The 17,312-nt window shown below is 40.5% G+C and overlaps 1 protein-coding gene across 2 annotated transcripts in view; it reads right to left on the bottom strand.

The window, feature by feature from the left end:
* The window catches only part of LOC308108584 (band 4.1-like protein 1), a 137,461-nt gene that overhangs the window by 46,976 nt on the left and 73,173 nt on the right, over positions 1-17,312 (bottom strand). For both annotated transcript variants that reach the window (XM_080461669.1, XM_080461670.1), the window contains exons 3-4: positions 12,837-13,004; positions 2,196-2,300 (exon numbers count right to left, since the gene is read on the bottom strand). In XM_080461669.1, coding sequence (XP_080317795.1) covers positions 2,196-2,300; positions 12,837-13,004 — 273 coding nt within the window. The remainder of the gene's footprint in view (positions 1-2,195; positions 2,301-12,836; positions 13,005-17,312) is intronic.

Genomic DNA, 17,312 nt, shown 5'->3' with positions numbered 1-17,312 from the left:
AGATGATGAGAAGAAGGACTAATTGGCCAGCATCATCAGGAGGAAGGAGACAGAGTCCTGATTCAAAGCAAACTGTTTGACCACTGCGGGGATATAAGCTTCCAAGACTTCAGTGTCTAATGTCAGACAATGGTAAGAGGTTTTCCAACTATATCCGTTTAAGTTTTCTTATATTTCATGTGTGATATGGTGAATAGTTTTCCTCCCATACAGTCAGTAAAGATGTCATCATTGTCACATGTTACTGGGTGTCCAAATACACATAGCCATTGTTTCTACGCTGATGTTGATGCTACACTTCTTAGGCCCCTGCCATTGTTGTGTAAACTGTATAGGTTTCCAAATGTTACCATGCATACACTCAACTTTTCTTAAGAAACGAAAATCCCAAAATTCTGTGTTTTCACTTGCAACTATTATGTTTAGCTTGTGGGGAAATCAAGCTATCAATTTAGACCGAATTTTAACAATGCAAATCGGGATGATAAGTTCTTACTTAATGGAGAAAGAAAGAAAAAGCCTATGTCAGATGTTACCTCCTTAATTTCTGCAAAATACATGGTCACCCATATATTATCGGAGCCAGTGCTGTCGTGTGTTCTTTTAAAGTGTTTGCATCATATCAAATAAGTAACAAAAAGAAATATAATAAAGATTAAATAAATGATACTGCGGATGCCCCCTGGACGCCTCCCTCGGGAGGTGTTCCGGGCATGTCCCTCCGGTAGGAGGCCTCGGGGCAAACCTAGGACACGCTGGAGAGACTATGTCTTTCGGCTGGCCTGGGAATGCCTTGGGGTCCCACCGGAAGAGCTGGAGGAAGTGTCTGGGGCGAGGGAAGTCTGGGCTTCCTTGCTTAGACTGCTGCCCCCGCGACCCGGCCCCGGATAAGTGGAAGAAAATGAATGAATAAATGATACTGCAAGTAGTTTTTGAGGAGCGCTGTAACAATAGCTGTGCTTGAGTAAGAATTAAGCATTCCTTAAGGCCCCTCCAAGCCCGCAGGTGCGCACACGATTGTGTCCATGCTCAACTTCTGGGTTCACGTCAGCACGTACACCATGCATGCGCATTGGTCCACGCATTCCTGTCGACAAGGACGCTGTGTTGGTTTGGCGCATGCACAATCGTTGCACACAGGTCGTGCGGTCGACCGCAGAGGGGTCAACGGGGACCCTAGCGCACAGGGACAGATGACGATTTTGACGTCACGCGTATTCTGCGCACACGTGGACGCGGAAAGCATGGAGGGGCCTTTACACCTGTAGAGTTTGGGTAATATACAGCAGGATCAAGCTGAAGACGAGAAGACACAAACTGAATAACATGTTAAGCTAAGCTAATTGTAGCTAATGCTAGTTTGCTAGTCACTGTACATTGCATTTTATTGATTGTATATTACCACTGTCAGGTATCTAATTAGGTATGCTGTGTTTGTTTCACTTGCTAGCTTTGAGATGCTAATATTCCCGTATTCAAGATGTCCGAACAAACTTCCTATGCAACAACCTACATCTGGATCTGAAGCGAGAGGGAGTACAAGCAGAACACTTCTGCAAATAACCTCATTCATGCCTTGACCTCTGGAGACAGGAAGATTTCATTCCCCTTATTACCCGTCAACAACTTCATTACAAAAATGCATTTTAGCCATCCTGAGCTTTTAGATTAGCTAATTAGCCTGAATGACCCGAGCAGAAAAAAAAAAAGTATTTTAGCTACAAGCTAAAGGAAAGCTGGAAAGGTATCTTGTCTTCTCTGCAGTGCTCAGTTGTTAAAAAAAAAAAAGTAGTCACAGAAGTCTAAACTTTTCTCTTCAGCGCTTCAGATTTTCCTGAACTCTGGCTCTTAGCTTTGGTCTACGGAGGTTTGAAATTATTTCTGCCTCCAGAGCTGATTTGCCTCCGAGAAAAATCTCTCTAAATTTCACAGACGCATTTAACAAATAGTAGACGAGGCTTCTTTTTTCTCTCCCTCTCTCCATCTCTATTCCGACTGCGAAAGACATTCAACTGCCTTTGTCCCGACTCTGTGCAAGGAAATTTAAATTTTCCATTCATCTTTGTGTGATGGATAGCGTGCCTCCCGAGAGAGCCAACCCCACAGACGAGCGAGAGGAATACCGATGGCGAGCACTGGTGTTTATGTGCTGAAGTGTCCGTCGAGGCTACGGCGGTACACAATTCACTACTGACCTTCTGGCTGTCCATGTCGGCAAAGGTCAGTCCAAAGTAGTCCTTCTCCAGCAGGTTGAGGTGCTCGCACACCATGTCCATCAGGGTCTGTCCTTTGGAGTGTTTCTGCGAGGACAAGCACACAGGACACAGAGGTGAATCAAAGGTCAGGAGAAAAGCCGTTCTCCGAACGTATTCCCGAGCGACCACATGTGGATAACAGCTTATTACTACTACAGTTTGGTTTTATTAGGTGAGAGCTGGCTCACCAGTACAGTATCAGAACCTATTAGACAGCTGGGCTCTTCATGGTTCTCCGGCTCTGAGCGCGATAAAACGGCTCAGTCGTTTGGTGTTGTATCAAAGTCAGCATGCACTAGGCACTTGACAGTGAAAATGGACTGTGAATTGCAGTGGAAGATTGGTCTTTGCCGTTCAGGCAGAGATTTTTCTCGGCTATTGACGGCATCCAAGGTGAGCCTTTCTCCGAAATATTTTTCTTTCACATTCACAAGTGACAAGTTCATATTCTCAGATTGAAAGGGGAGAGGTTTATCAATGTAGATTCTGTTTTTTGTTGTTTGTTTTTTTCACAAGCCAACAGCTGCATTCAGATGGAAATGTTTTCACTTGCAGAGCTGAAGGACCCTTCTCATGGTCACAATGTTGAATGGGTATGGTTCTGAAACCCTCAGCTCCCGGAAGCCTTCGCAAAAATACATGTAAATAGACATCTTTAATCAGATTTATATTTAATACGCACATGAGACTCAATTTTAAACTCTTATGTTTTGGCCGATAAAAGATATACATCAATACATTTTAAGAATACAAAACAAAAAATTATTAAATCAACTGAAACAGTTTCAAAAGGTAAAATGGAAAAAATTGCCAATACTACAAAAAATGGCTAAGATGGATAAAACCACCAGAAATAGTTTAAAGAAAAAAAACTGTAGAAATGTCTAAAAGTGTCAAAACAGCTAAGATTGTTGAAACAGCTAAAAAAAATTAAAACGCACTGTTCAGACAGTTAAAAATGTTAAAATAGTAAAAATATGAAAGGCATAAGGGCAAAAAAAGTTACAGGTGTAATGAAATTCCGATTGTTCGATACTGCAGTTATGAACGGCAACAAAAGATCCAATCTTAACAGCAAAATTAGACACGGTAATACACTTACTGCTAGAAGACACTTGAATTGGCTCCAGTTTATATTCAAATGCCACTATCTTAAATACCCATCTTACTTAAAAGAGTTTCTAATTCCACTTTCGTCCACCTACAATCTCCAACATATTGAACATCTGATTTTTTAATGTTCCTAAGTTTAAAAAAGAAATTGGCTCTAGAGCATTTAAAGTGAGAGAATTGGACTAAACTGCCTTGCTCAATAAGCTCTATTACATCCCTCAATCAATTTAAGAAAGCATGTTGCAAACTTTTACTGTTGCTGGTTTTATATAAACATAATGGGCAAGCTGATGATGGTAACAATATCCATTTCTATTGCCTCTGCAACTTTTCTACGATTATACTTTTGACTTTCTATTGTTTCTTGCTTCCATCCTACGATAAGGCTCCGACTAGCACATGGGAATTTATATTTCTTGCTACCAAATCCTAAAGTCGGTATGAAGGGCTGCACAATTGCTGAAAGCTTCGGTCCTGTATGCATGTGTGTTTTGAATGTTGTTGTTTTTGTCGTTTTCCCACTTTGCTTTTTTTCTTCCAATTTTATTATTCTTTTCTTCGAGATGCTTGTTGTAGGACCAGCTCACAACCAAGATGTTACATCTCAAGGGGTTCTCCCATAAATAAATAAATAAATAGATAAATAAATACAGAACTTATGAGAAGAGGTTAAATGGGGTTTGTGGCTGTTGAATAGTAGCAAAAGCAGCTTTATTCATGAAGGTTGCAGACCCTTGCTCTCAGGGAAGGATAAATCGTCCGAGATTTAGTTTACAATTCACTCTGTTTCAAGGATTATTAAATTAGTAGTCTTTGCCCTATTTCATTCATTGTAATAATTCTCCCGCTCGTTTACATCCCATTCAATTGTATAATGAAATAAATTATGGTGTCAGAATAATAAGGTCTGAAAATTTTCCCTGATTATGATAATATAATCAGGGACGTAATCACTCATCCAAGCAAACATTACACATGAATTGAGAAGAGATAACACAGTCACCACAGTGTTTTTCCTTCAGGATTGTCTTCTTACATTTGTACTTTGAACTGAATTTAACTTTCAACACTACGTCTGTTTTGAGACTTACGGTCTAAATTCCTGTACGGTTAATATTTCTGTCTAAATGTGTTTATTCTGCAAACTTTAAAGCAATTACTGTTTCATGCTATTAGTACAATTACTTTCAGTTTGTATCAGTATTGTAACAGCAACCTATCAATATTAATCCACAAGGTACTGTATTGGCATGGTAACGGCATTGCATTGGTATTGAATCAGCATCATGTCATATAATTGGATTGTTGTCGAAACCAAGTTTGTGTTATTGTGCAGTCGAGATGGTAACGTCGTTTGATCCAGATGGTAAGGCCGTCCGATCCCGATCATAAAGTCCGACCCAGGTCGCAACGTCATCCAATCCAGATCGGATCAATGTTGTAGCGGATTGTATCAACACTATATCTATATAATATCAGCACCTTGTCTCCATCATACTGGGATTGTATCTGCATCATAGCTGAATTGTATTGGGATCATATCAGCATTGTATTGGTACTGTATCAGCATCGGCAATACTAGATATGCTTTTGGTATCAGATAAGAAAGAAGACCGAGGCATCACACCTTACTACACCTGGCTGAATGCTTGTTAGATTCTGCGTAAACAAACAAGTATTAGGGACATGACTAATGTGCAAACAGGTTGAGAAGTTAGCTAACACTCCAACCAGAGGGAAATAAATGTAGTCTGCTGGTAAGCTTTGTTATTTTTGATAAGAGTTCAATACTTCCAGACAAAGAGGGGAAAAAAATATATCAGCAGAATCAGTATTTACTAATCCCATCGAGAGCCTGCTACCATGATCAACGATAATCACACGGTCTCATTGTTAACCGTCTCTTTTGTGTTCCTCATGTGTCACCCGCGGTGCAGCGATCAATCAGTGAATAGTTATTTTTGTACCATGTTAACAATTAGCATTCATCATTTCACTGAGCAGATTGATGAATCAATGGCAACCATTAAACACTGAGTTCGCCTTGGAAGAGATGGCAACAATGACGTTTTCTTCCAGCAGAGAGACTGCTCACTGAGCTTCAGAGGGGCTGTGAATGCAGAGCTCATGTCAAGCCAATCACAGGCAGGGTAGAAGGAGGAGCTGATGCTACCAGAATAAGACCTGTGATCCAAGTCGCTTCAATAATGTCTCATATTTGGATTTGATGATTTTGGTTTGCTCCAGTGAAAGAGAAATTTGTGAGAATGGTTATCTAAACTTCAGGAGCATGTAGGATACGGTAAAGGTTCATTCACTATAGTCGCAAAGCCGAGGCAGGAATGGTGATGAACTAAAAATCTGTCTCATTACTGAGAACTACATCAGTGCTTACTGAAAATATTCCTAACCAGCAGATGAACAGGCATTATTTTGTTAAATAACAGCTGTAATCAGACCTGTTTTTGTTCACCTGATGATTCACCATGCTAATTTTCCAACAGGCAACATTAAACCAATTAGGAGGCCATCAGCTGAAAACTAGTAACAGTATGTACAAGAGCTGAAGACTGGTGGCAGTACAGGAAAAACAAATGTTAATGTTTATAAATAAATTACAATTCTGTCCTGTTAGAATTAGGGATGCACTAACAACACTTCCTTAAAAGACAACTTCGATTGTGCTTACTAACCTTTAGCTTCTTGCTAATACAGAGTACCGAAATGAGAACTTACTAAATGCCATTAAGCCTAATTCATACCCCGTACGCAAACGATATGTGAAGGTTATAGGTTATGCATTGCCATGAGTCGCCTCCGAACAGCCTCTGGGGCCGTCCACATGAGAACACCGGTTCACGTAAACGAGCCGGTTTTAGCCAATCATCCACATGAGGCTGGGTATTAGAAGCGCGAAAACAGTTTTTTTTTTAACACGGGTGCAAGAGTGGGGATATTGTAAAACCCCGGTGTGTTCCGTTCATACCCCGAGGTGTGGACGGTAAAGACGATCATCTGAGGAAAAAAGATGACGTAATCCACGTAATGGCCCCCCTCTCCCCCCCACCGCGGTCCGCAATGTCATCAAATAACCACAACAATCACGGACCACAATGTCTGGTCGAGCTGCAGAAGCTACTGATGCCAGCAGCAGGAGGAACAGGGTATAGACCTACAGAACTCAGAGTTACAGCGCTCCTAAAGACCTGACATATGTACTACATGCCCTGAAGCCTCATGTTGAGCCGTGTATGCACTGCGGTATGCGTACTGTACAATGTCTTGTGACAAATGTTCAATTAGTTAATGAGATAGATAGTTATGAACAAAACTGATGGAGCCACATATTAGCATTGCCACTAGAAGAACATGATTAAATAGTGGCTCAGTGATGAAATCAATGTTAGTGGTTCTAACCCCAAATGGCCAAAGATGTTCATACATGCGTTTCCTGCTTTAGGTTTTGACCTCTACAAAGAAGCTCTAGGGATGTCATTGAGCCGTTACAAGGATATATAATATTAAAGCACCCTAGTTAATATATGCACGGGGCTCGGATGCCACAGTTTAAATATAGAACAAAGCAAAAGCACGTTGATGCTCAGATCTCACACTCAACCACACATACAGATTTCTTCCCTCGCACATGGTACCTCCTCCCCTTGAGCCTACTTTGTGAGGTGACAGGGAGGCAGAGCAAGTTGTTGCCAGGGAAACAGATGCAGTATTATCCCTCTGCTGTCTTGTTTCTTAATATCTGAAGGCCAAGGCTAGAAAAAGATTTTTTTTCCCCCCTTTCAGCTTCTTTGTCATTCTGGTATAGCAACACAAAGGAGGGCCGGTCTTATCACATCAATGTCACTGTTGAGACCACAACAGTGAAACTGCTGTTTTCGTACAGCCGGAGTGGACTCTATGGTATCACAGGGAGAATTAAAAACACTAATTTACATAGTTTTAATAAGGTGATTCAGTCTATAGGCCTGATTAACTAAGATCCTGTATAAAGAGTTCAAAATCACTTTCAGTTTGCATACATTTTGATGAATGAAACAACACAAAGCTCGTGTTGTGGTCAAGACCAGCTAATCCGAGACCGAGTAAAGAACAAAACCAGAGCATCCCAAGACCTGGACAAGACCAAGACTTTAAGTAGCTGAAACTGAGTCAAGTGCAAGATAAGAACATACCAAGACCAAGATTTTAAAGGGTCCAGACTAAGTCAAGAACTATCTCAGAACATCCCTACAGCAAGAGAAGACCAAGACTTTAAGGGGCCGAGACCAAGTCGAGACCTAGACCTTGAAAATTTGGTCTCAAGTCCAGGACCACTCACAACATGTGTAGGGATTGGAATTGTACAAGCATTTGCTTCATCCATTCCCTTTTCAAACCATGCACTTGTTGTGTTATGATAGGTAAGGTGTATTGTGTGCAGGTTTGAAATAAAATTATTTACTTACTGAACATTACACCATGCAAACAGGAGGATTCAAATGAGACTCTGTTTACACAAGGGCCATCGGCTAGAAACATCATTTGTTTCTACGTTTGTTTGTTTGCTTGCATCAGTGACTGGATGGAGGATGAAGTGTGACGCCTTAGAGAAGGTTTTCTAGCAGAGAAAATTGGCACAAAAACATTAAATGTACAATATTGCGGATGTTCTGTCACAACGTCAAAGGGGAAAAAGAAGAGCAACTGAAAAGATTGCAAGAAGGGGTAGAGCATAGAAAATATACTAGAATAAAGTCCACAAATGAAAGTCATGGGGGTCAGCTGAGAAAATGTTTCTCAGCACAATAACAGCAACTCCTCTGCTTAACATTGAGCTGGATTGATCTTTTTAGATGTATGAATAAGAGTCAAACCATGCAAATGTTTTCAGTAAACCACACTGCATGTTGTACAGTAATCTCTTAGCATAAACTCCTAAAACATTTTCTCTCGACAACTCCCACAGACTATATGAAGAACATCTTGCATAAGACAGGTCATGTCATGATGTGTATTTATTGGACTCAACTATTTCCTTTTGGTGAAATTGTGTGAACAATGAAATGTCTTGTAGATTTGAGTCTGGTGCTTTAAATAAGCCTTCTCTGTTCAGGGTTTGTGAAGAAAAAGCTTCACAAGAGTTTTTTTCCCGATCTGGCCCATTATTCCCTAGACCCTGTACAGGTCCAACACGTCACTGTACACGGACACATATTGGACTGTTCAAATGAGCGACAACCTGCCTGACGTGGACAATAGACAGGTTTTCCTGGTAAATTTCAAGCTGAGCGGCACTGAAACGGCCAAAATACTTGGGTTGGACCAGATTATTGGAGTATTCAGACATTGTGGTTTCAGGAGATTAGTTTTGAGATCTGAATTATCGCAGCTTCCCCACAGCACAGTGTTGCTCTGTGAAGATCCTCTTCGTCAGCCCCTTCATGATTTCCGCATTACGTGTTCGCAGACTGTGTGCTGACCGCCCTTGCGCACACGATTGCATCCATACTACACTCTGGGTTCACTTCCATGTGCGTTCTGTAACGTAACGATCCTGAAACTATCTCCACTTCTGCTGCTCGGCGTTCTCCACCTTTCCTAAAGTAGTTTATGTTTCACTTCAGGAGATCTGAGCCTCTGGCTCTTTATTTGCTTTTAAATTGTGATTGTTCAGACGGGGACACGTCCAGGTTGCGCCGTCATTAAATTTGGGCTGCGCAGTCGACCACAGAGTGACGGAGCGGAGCCTAGTGCACAGGGTGGGTGACGATTTTGACAACTCCAATCTGGTCCCACCAAGCAAGGTGGTTATATAGGATTTCTTTGACATTTCATTGTATTTTGCACCAGAATGTTTCATTAAAATGTACTTTATGTTGAGACTGTAATAACTTTCAGTACTAACTGTTTGATCTTGCAAAAATATAGACAATTTCATTGCATCCACTGTGACCACAACAAAGAAAAACTTAAGTGCAAATTTAAAAGTTATTATAGCAATATTTTACCAGTCTGGTCCACTCAGGATGAAATTGGACTATATGTGGTCCTTGAAGTAAATTAAATCTTATTTAATAATTATCTTGTATACATCTTATATACATGTGTATATATGTATTTATATTGTATACATCTTTGTATTGGTTCAGTTATGTGCTTTTAAATAACCATAACATATTTGGTGTTTGGTTTGTTCAATATCAACTGGTCCTACAATTTGTCCTTGTGACCTGAGGACACCTGTCTTCAGGGGACACTTGCCCTTGGATTTTAGGGCTCCCCTCCATCAGAGGTTTTACTATATTTATGAAGGCAAACATAAAAAAATGATATGCATGTCTATCAGATCCGATTGTCATAGTACGTGTCCACTAGATCCGTCAATTTCCCACATCTCATTCCTTGCCTATGTGAAATGCACCGCGGTGCATGCTGGGTGTGCTGTGGTGTGTTGCCCCGGAGGTGCCTCCAGCTCATTAGTATAACGTTTGAATAGAGAGAGCTGAGTTCCCACGTGTCACAAAACTTTTGTAAAACATCTAAACTAGTAGCAGCGGAACCAAAACGAGGACAGATTCTGCATCTGAACAGCTTATTTCTCGACTCAAACGTTTCCAGAAATGCTTTTCGCTCAACAGTTTTCGTAATAAGAGAGGAAAGTTTGTGACTGAGCCGCCAACTCCAGGAGCAGACAGCCCTCAGTGACACATTTGTAGAGTCAGATGCAACACATAACTCGAGCCGCGCTCCACGCTAAAGAGTTTCAGGGCTTACACACTAGCCACACTACACGCTACACGTGATTAAAGTATGACTGATAAAGTCCTTAGCGAGCTGGAGTGAGTGTGTGCAGCACACTGCAGTGCGTAGATACACGGCACGCACTGTCCGGTCCGGTCCAAAAGTGTTGCTATTGACAAGCCTCCTTTTTTTTCCCTCGACACCCCCGAGTCGCCCCCAAGTGACGCGCCCACCAAGCGAGCAATTTTCAGAAGCAATGCGTTTCTATATTTCAAAAAAATGACCAAGTGGACACGTACCATCAGTTAGCAGACGAACATGGAGGAGATTAGTTCCCAAGTGTCCCAATGCAACATAACGATCTCACTTGAAAGCACTTCAGAAAAAACTCTAACGCAATCCCAGCAGGGTAAGACAAACATAACCAACACAACACTCAGCTCCACGTCGACCATGCAGGATGGGGGAGGTGGGCCGGGTGACAGGACTGGGTGAAGGGGTGCCAAGCTCTTCCCAGGAGGAGGACTCTGCCTCGCATCCATGACATGAAGGGACTTAATTAATCTGTGTTTTCTGCACCTCCTCCAGGGGAGAGCGCTCCCACAGCGCAGAGTGCGTCCATGCAACGCTGTTATTACCACCTCCTGGAAGGAAGCGGAGAGGGTTCACACATGGCGGGCGTGGAGTTCAACCCCGGCAATTATACACAGGAAGCAGAAACAAGCCCATCCCTGACTTGGAGCTTCAATCTCCAGCAGAACCACAATTTACAAAAGAGCGAGAAGGTTGCTTTTGTGCATCCTCCAGTGTCAATGCGGCGAGAGTGCCCGGGAAGAGCACTTAAGACACAAAAGGTTCCTGAACGGTAATGCCATTGTTGTAGCGTGAAAAAACACCTTAATGTACTTTGGAACGTTTTCTCAAGTGCGCGCACACATAAAAAGCTACTTCCTCAACTAAAAGTTTCACGCACTCGTGTATAAGTACCCTCCTGGGTGGTTCATAATAACACTGCTCTTCTATTTTCTACTTGGTTGCACCTGGCTTGCAATCGTGTAATAACTATAGATTTCTCAACACCCAGTTAGTGGCCTTTGCAGAAGGCTTATATAGGAGAAAAGGGACCAATCATGAGTGTGCGTTGTGAAAAATTGCATTTATAATGCCACGATAAAATCTGCACATAGTGTATATACTGGACGTCAACATTTCAAAGAAGCTAAACTCTGTTCAATTCTGGTTTTCTGGAGAGAAATAAATCCCCGTCGAAGAACATATAGATAAGTGGGCGGAGCCCGAGCGATGACCTATTGGCCACTTATAGACCGCTACCACATGACACAGGGGTAATGTGATTTACTGTATGTTTAATGGTGCCATATTGAAAGACAAATGCTACCTTTCAGCTGGGTTCAGTGTTAGGGTTACCATACTTAGATGTTAAGAAACAGTCACTAATAACCTGTTGTTTTCAGAGTGTGTGGCCCCTTTAAGGGATGCTGTGAGCATGGTTGAGTGAGCCAGCATGTGTGTCCAATTGATTGAGGAAAAGAGTGAGAGGAGCGGGCAATCGGAGCAGGCTTACTTTAGGCATAAGTAGCAGTAGATGTATTGTCGTGCAGGAAGCTGCTGGCAAATAAATGCTACAGTCCTCAAGTACAAAGCCGAGTCCTGCGTTTTGCTTCCCGACTGACGACAGCTTACTCATTTATTTATTTGGTTTTTGATTGGTAATTGATCGTGTTCAATTAACCTCAAATACATGTTTTTGTATCGTTTGGTGGAAAGCAGAGTACCCGGAGAAAATCCAGGAACACACAGGTAGAACATGCAGAGAAAAGGGCCTTCAAAAGGGTTCAAACTCGAACCAGGGTTTTTCCCACTGTGAGGCGATTGGGTTAACCACTACACAAACCACATGAATCACTCAAAGAATACAAAGAGGAGAGATAATTTCCAGGTGAAGGTAATTACATTTAAATCTGATTAAATGAGTAAAAAGCTGATGTATTTCAGTGGCAGTAGCTTTTCTTTTTTTTTTTGATCAATTCAGTGGCCGCGACACGTTTTCCACACTTCCAGACAGACTTATCAAGTCCTGAATTCAGCTGTGTACCTCTAAGCTGAGAGGAAAGTTAACCAAAAGCAGCTTGAAATATTGCCGCGCAGTCAATAGTCATAGTCATGGTCCCCATAGTGGAGTAATAGGATATAAATCCTTCCCTCCACAATCCTGCTGAGATATTTCAGAGGAAGGCGATAGACCTGTTCTCTCGGCGGTTTTACGCTGCTGCGAGTCATAAAAACCTCCCGAACCTTCGACTTGATGCCGCGCATTTATCTCAGGAAATGAACCTCCATAGATCTGGCCTCTCCTTGCTTATGCACACCTTCCGTCTGCTTACCCAGCGAGTGGGAAAAGTCCTATTTCACACCGCTGAGGTAATGACAACAGACAGCTTTGTGTGGAATAAAGACTTCCATATTGCTGTGTGTATTACAGAAAACTGTAACATTTCTTTGGCTTCGCCCCCTGGTGCGCGCTCAGCGTGGCACCCTCGCTTTTATTCTCTTTGCCCCTTTTTATCCGCCGTGTGCAGCGCTGTTCAGCACAGAGGAAAATAACAACAAAGAAGTGGAAAAACCAAAGATGCTTTTCATTTCTACAGCCGTTGGCTTGAAGCATGTTAAGCTTAATTCCAGAAAACGTGTTAATGCAAATTGTCTTACCTCGACTTCTCCTTCGAACTCGGAGGAATCCAGCAGGGTGACTTTGAAGGGGGCCGTCTTGAGCCGTTTGGAGCCTTTCTGGGGAGATTTGGGGTTCTTGTTGGGCGACGTCTTCTCAGACATGTCGTCTGTTTCTCTGTGTTCGTCCATGAGCTTGGAGTTGTGGTCCTTTACACAGAAACACAACAAGCAAGACGATTTGTTCAGTCATCCATCATCCTGAAAATACACATGGAGCAATCGCTAAACACCAAGCTAGTAATGCTACCATGTGCACAATGAGCTGAACGTGAAATACTGCGACACACAGCTGGAGAGGAAAACCAAGCATGACAAGAGAGAAATCAAAAATAAAATAAAAGCCATTTGAAAGCTGGCAGGACTGTTGCAACACTGAGAAATATTCTCTCGTTTCTCGCCTTTTCTGTCACACTTTGTATTTTTATTTTCGTTGTCTTGAATTACTTGAGTGCACCATACTTTTAAGGGTCCAGTCTAGGTCTTACATAACAGACCTTGCAAAATAGATTTATTCAACGTTTTCTGTCCATGATAAAAGTTTACTTATATTTTTAATATGTGGAGATAAATTCTCAAATAACACAATGAAATTAGTAAATGGCAAAGATGGACCAATTAACTAAAGCTGTATAAATGAAAAAAACTTACTAAAACTATTTTAAAAAGGCTAAAACAGTTCGAATGGCAAATAAATTGCTTAAAAAATATATAAAAAATGGTCTAAACAGCTAAAAGTACTAAAGTTAGCAAAACAAATTATAAAACTACTAAACAGTTTAAATAACTAAAACTACTAAAACCAGCTGAAACAGCAAAAAAAGAAAGAAAAGAAAACACCTAAATCTAAATATCCAAAGGGGCTAGCGTTAGTTGAAAAAGCTAAAACCCCTCAAATAGTCTAAATAGCTAAAACTGGCGAAAAAATAAAGCTAAATCAGCTAAAACTGTATAAATGGCAGGAACTAACTTATAAAACTCAAACAACAAATATTGTACCAATGGCTGCCAATATTACTAAACCAGCTGAAAAGTGTTAAAAGAAGATAAAACAGCCAAAACAAAAATGCTAAACTGCTAAATGGAGTAAAAAGATCAAATTGCTAAAGTTACTAAAACTGATAAAGCATTTCTATGTTTCACTGTTAAAAACCTAAAATGATTTCTACCCTTAAATAGTTCAAGATGATGGAAATTGAACCAGGTGTGGGGAGATGTTCTAGGCACACTCTTGACTACTCAGCACCAGTTGGGATTCATTTAAACTCACCATCCTACTCAAGTATACACCTTTTTAAGCGCAGTGAAGCTTTTTGGGTCATTTCTTTCTCAGACTCTGAAGGGCTCTCCAGGTACTATAGCTTCCTCTCCACAATCCAAAAACATTCTGATGAATCTGAAGGATTTAAGTGTGAATAGGACAGATGTCTGACTCCCCAATAATCTTCTTCCTGCAGTTAAACTTAGAAAACCAGAGCATTACAGAAACCTCTCGTCAATTGTGGGCAACAGTTGGTGAAACGACTTGTTCCACAGTCTATCCGCTGCATTACCATCCAATGTCCCCTGTGTGTCCGGGCGGCTCCTCCTTAATGGGCAGAGAGGTGAGGCAGCACACCTGAGTCCTATCAGGGGCTGAATCACCTCTCTGCCACATACCCCCACTGCTAGATTTAGGCCTACGGCCTAACCGTAAGATTCCTCTCATGTCGTCTCCTCACTGACTGAGAAACACTGACAACATCTGACTGTAGAATAGATTGAAACAAGTTCACTTACAGTTTCAACGGCTTTGGTTTATTATCAACATTTATGCATCAAAATAGGAGTTTTGTTGAAGAAAGTTTGAAACAATTTGAAGGAAGAAAATAGCAAAGAAGGAGAAAATGAGCTTAATCTCCTTTTTAAAAGGTTTTGGTTTTGACTCTCAAAACTCCTATTTTCATTTTGAAGGTTTCCCAAAGACAAATATTTGAGGAAGAAGAGGGAGGTGGCTTTGAGGAGGAAGGGTTCACTGAGTGAGTTCTCTGTGGTTTGCAGGGAACATTTTAAACTGGATGAGTTTGTCCTCCATCTTCATCTTCCTCTTCACCTCTAAAGAACAGGTGTATCATCAATAGGCTATTAGCATTCATGAATGTAAATATTCTATTGCCAACCACAGGGCAGGTGAACTACTTACCTCTATATACTGTGTGCGTGCGTGCGTCCGTGCGTGCCATATACATAAATTTTTAATACAGAAAGATATTTATAAAGTAGAACTATGGAGTATTTGATAAGTTTTATTTCTTCCTGCCCCATTTCAGACATGTTAATTACATATATGAGGTATGTACATGTGGCTGTACGTTTATATGTGTGTGGGTATACTTAAATATAGATTATCTATTTTCTCTGAATATATTTTCATAAGGTATCATTTATTTATATTATCATCATAGGCTGTATATAGATGTATTTGTATGTTATACAGACTATATGGATATTGGTAAGTATGTGATTGTACACATGTGAAATGCCGGATGCCCGAAATGAATTAAGTTAAATTAATCGATCAGAACAAAATATTGATTTTTTTTTTATTGTCTATTGTGTTATCTTATGTATGGGTTTATAATGTTTTCATATAATTTTTTCAACTTATTAAAATGGCTGAGTAGTACACAATCTGCTTCATATATTTGTGTGTCTGTGTGTGTGTGTGTGTTTTATAAATGACCTATCATAGATCACAAATCAGAACATTGTATTATTGTTTAGTCCACTCTGAAGATCAAAATACCCCACACCATGTGTCCTGTATCAGAACTACATGTAGGATGTTTACAGGAAAGAAAACCAGTTCAGTATTCATCGAGTTCTGATTGATTAAAGTCGCTGACACGTCATTGCTCCTGCCAAGCAGATTAGACTGAGCGGGCGGACGACCGGGCCAAGATGGCGGCGCCACCGCTCGCCAGCGCCAATTGGTAGTAGTGGTCAATGGTTGAGCGTGCCCAAGAATACTTCACAGACATTAAGGAGAGTGAAATAAACAAATCAGCTCTCGATCTATAGAAAATTAAACATATACTGTTCAGGGCCTAACGTGAGTTCGTTGACATAAACATATTGGACATCATAACAGTTTAGCATTTTTTATTTTTCCTTCTGGTTCCGAAGGAGAAACCCGGGGGGTATTTTTTTTAAATCCATGCTTAACCTGCACTGTGACTGGTTTATTTTACACACCTTGGCAAAAGCTTCTACAGACTGCATGACCTTAGCATTCCTATTCAGTCATTTAACCTGGATTATACTAACTTCAGTCATTTGGATGTGAGGACTGCTATGAAGAATTTAACAGTAATGTCACCCAGAGGGTGGTCCACATATTCTGCTTGTGCCTTCACAAAGTCAATACACAAAGACAACCACAGAGTTCACGGTTAATGTTTATATGGGTTCAGCATCTGTTATTGAGGCAGCGGTTGTCAAATGTCTGACATTGTTAAAATAGGCTGGTATTTTATTCTAAGGATTAGTGACCATCTGTCCATCAACTTGTCTCACTTTCTGATGTTAGACCTCAGATTTGAAGCCACGACCAAACATATTAGTCATGCAACGTTTTTTTCTTTCTTTGCTCCGAGACGGAAAAACATCACTGTAATCTGTTCCTAGATTATTATAGCAACAAATGTAACAGTAACGTAATAATTTTGGCTGTTTTAGATGTAATAAATACAATAATGTAATATAGAACAATAATTGAGAGTTCTTAACTAATCGATCAACAATGCCTAACTTTACAAAATCTACAAAAACAATATATATATATATATATATATATATATATATATATATACATACATACACATTATTGGCTTCATTTATTAAATTTTCCAAAGATATTTTTTAATGCAACATCAATAATGTTATAACTATAAATAAATATCTATAAATACATTTTGATAGGTTCAAGTATCTTATTACATTATTGGCAAGTTTTTACAATATTGGTCACTATTGGAAGGCTGAGGCTTGGTTTGTAGAGCGAGTCGTCTTTAAATGGGAAGGTTGCAGGTTCGATTCCTTATCTGTCTATATATAAAAGTGTCCTTGAGCAAGAAACTGCTCCCACTGGATGGACTGAGCGCCTTGCATTGCAGCCACCTCCATTGCTGTGTGAATGCGTCTGTGAATGTGATTAACAACATGAAGCATTTTGGGACTGCTCAAGCAAAAGAAAAGCGCTATGTAAGTGAAATCCAATTTATTACATTATATGCCAATTCTTTAATTCTATGCAAATTCATTAATAGGGACACCAAGTTTGGACCCTCACATACAGCAATTGATGAGATTTCTCGTGGGAACACCAACAGTAAACATTTAGTGAGTACTGTAGTTTTATAAGCAATTCTACCTCAATATTGTGTAATCTGTATGAATCTCACAAGTTGGAGGTAAAGA

The sequence above is a fragment of the Lipophrys pholis genome, assembly GCF_963383615.2.
Source record: "Lipophrys pholis genome assembly, chromosome: 4".
NCBI lineage: Eukaryota > Metazoa > Chordata > Actinopteri > Blenniiformes > Blenniidae > Lipophrys > Lipophrys pholis.
The sequence above is the reverse complement of the archived record's forward strand: the minus strand, read 5'-3'. Positions and strand labels throughout refer to the sequence as shown.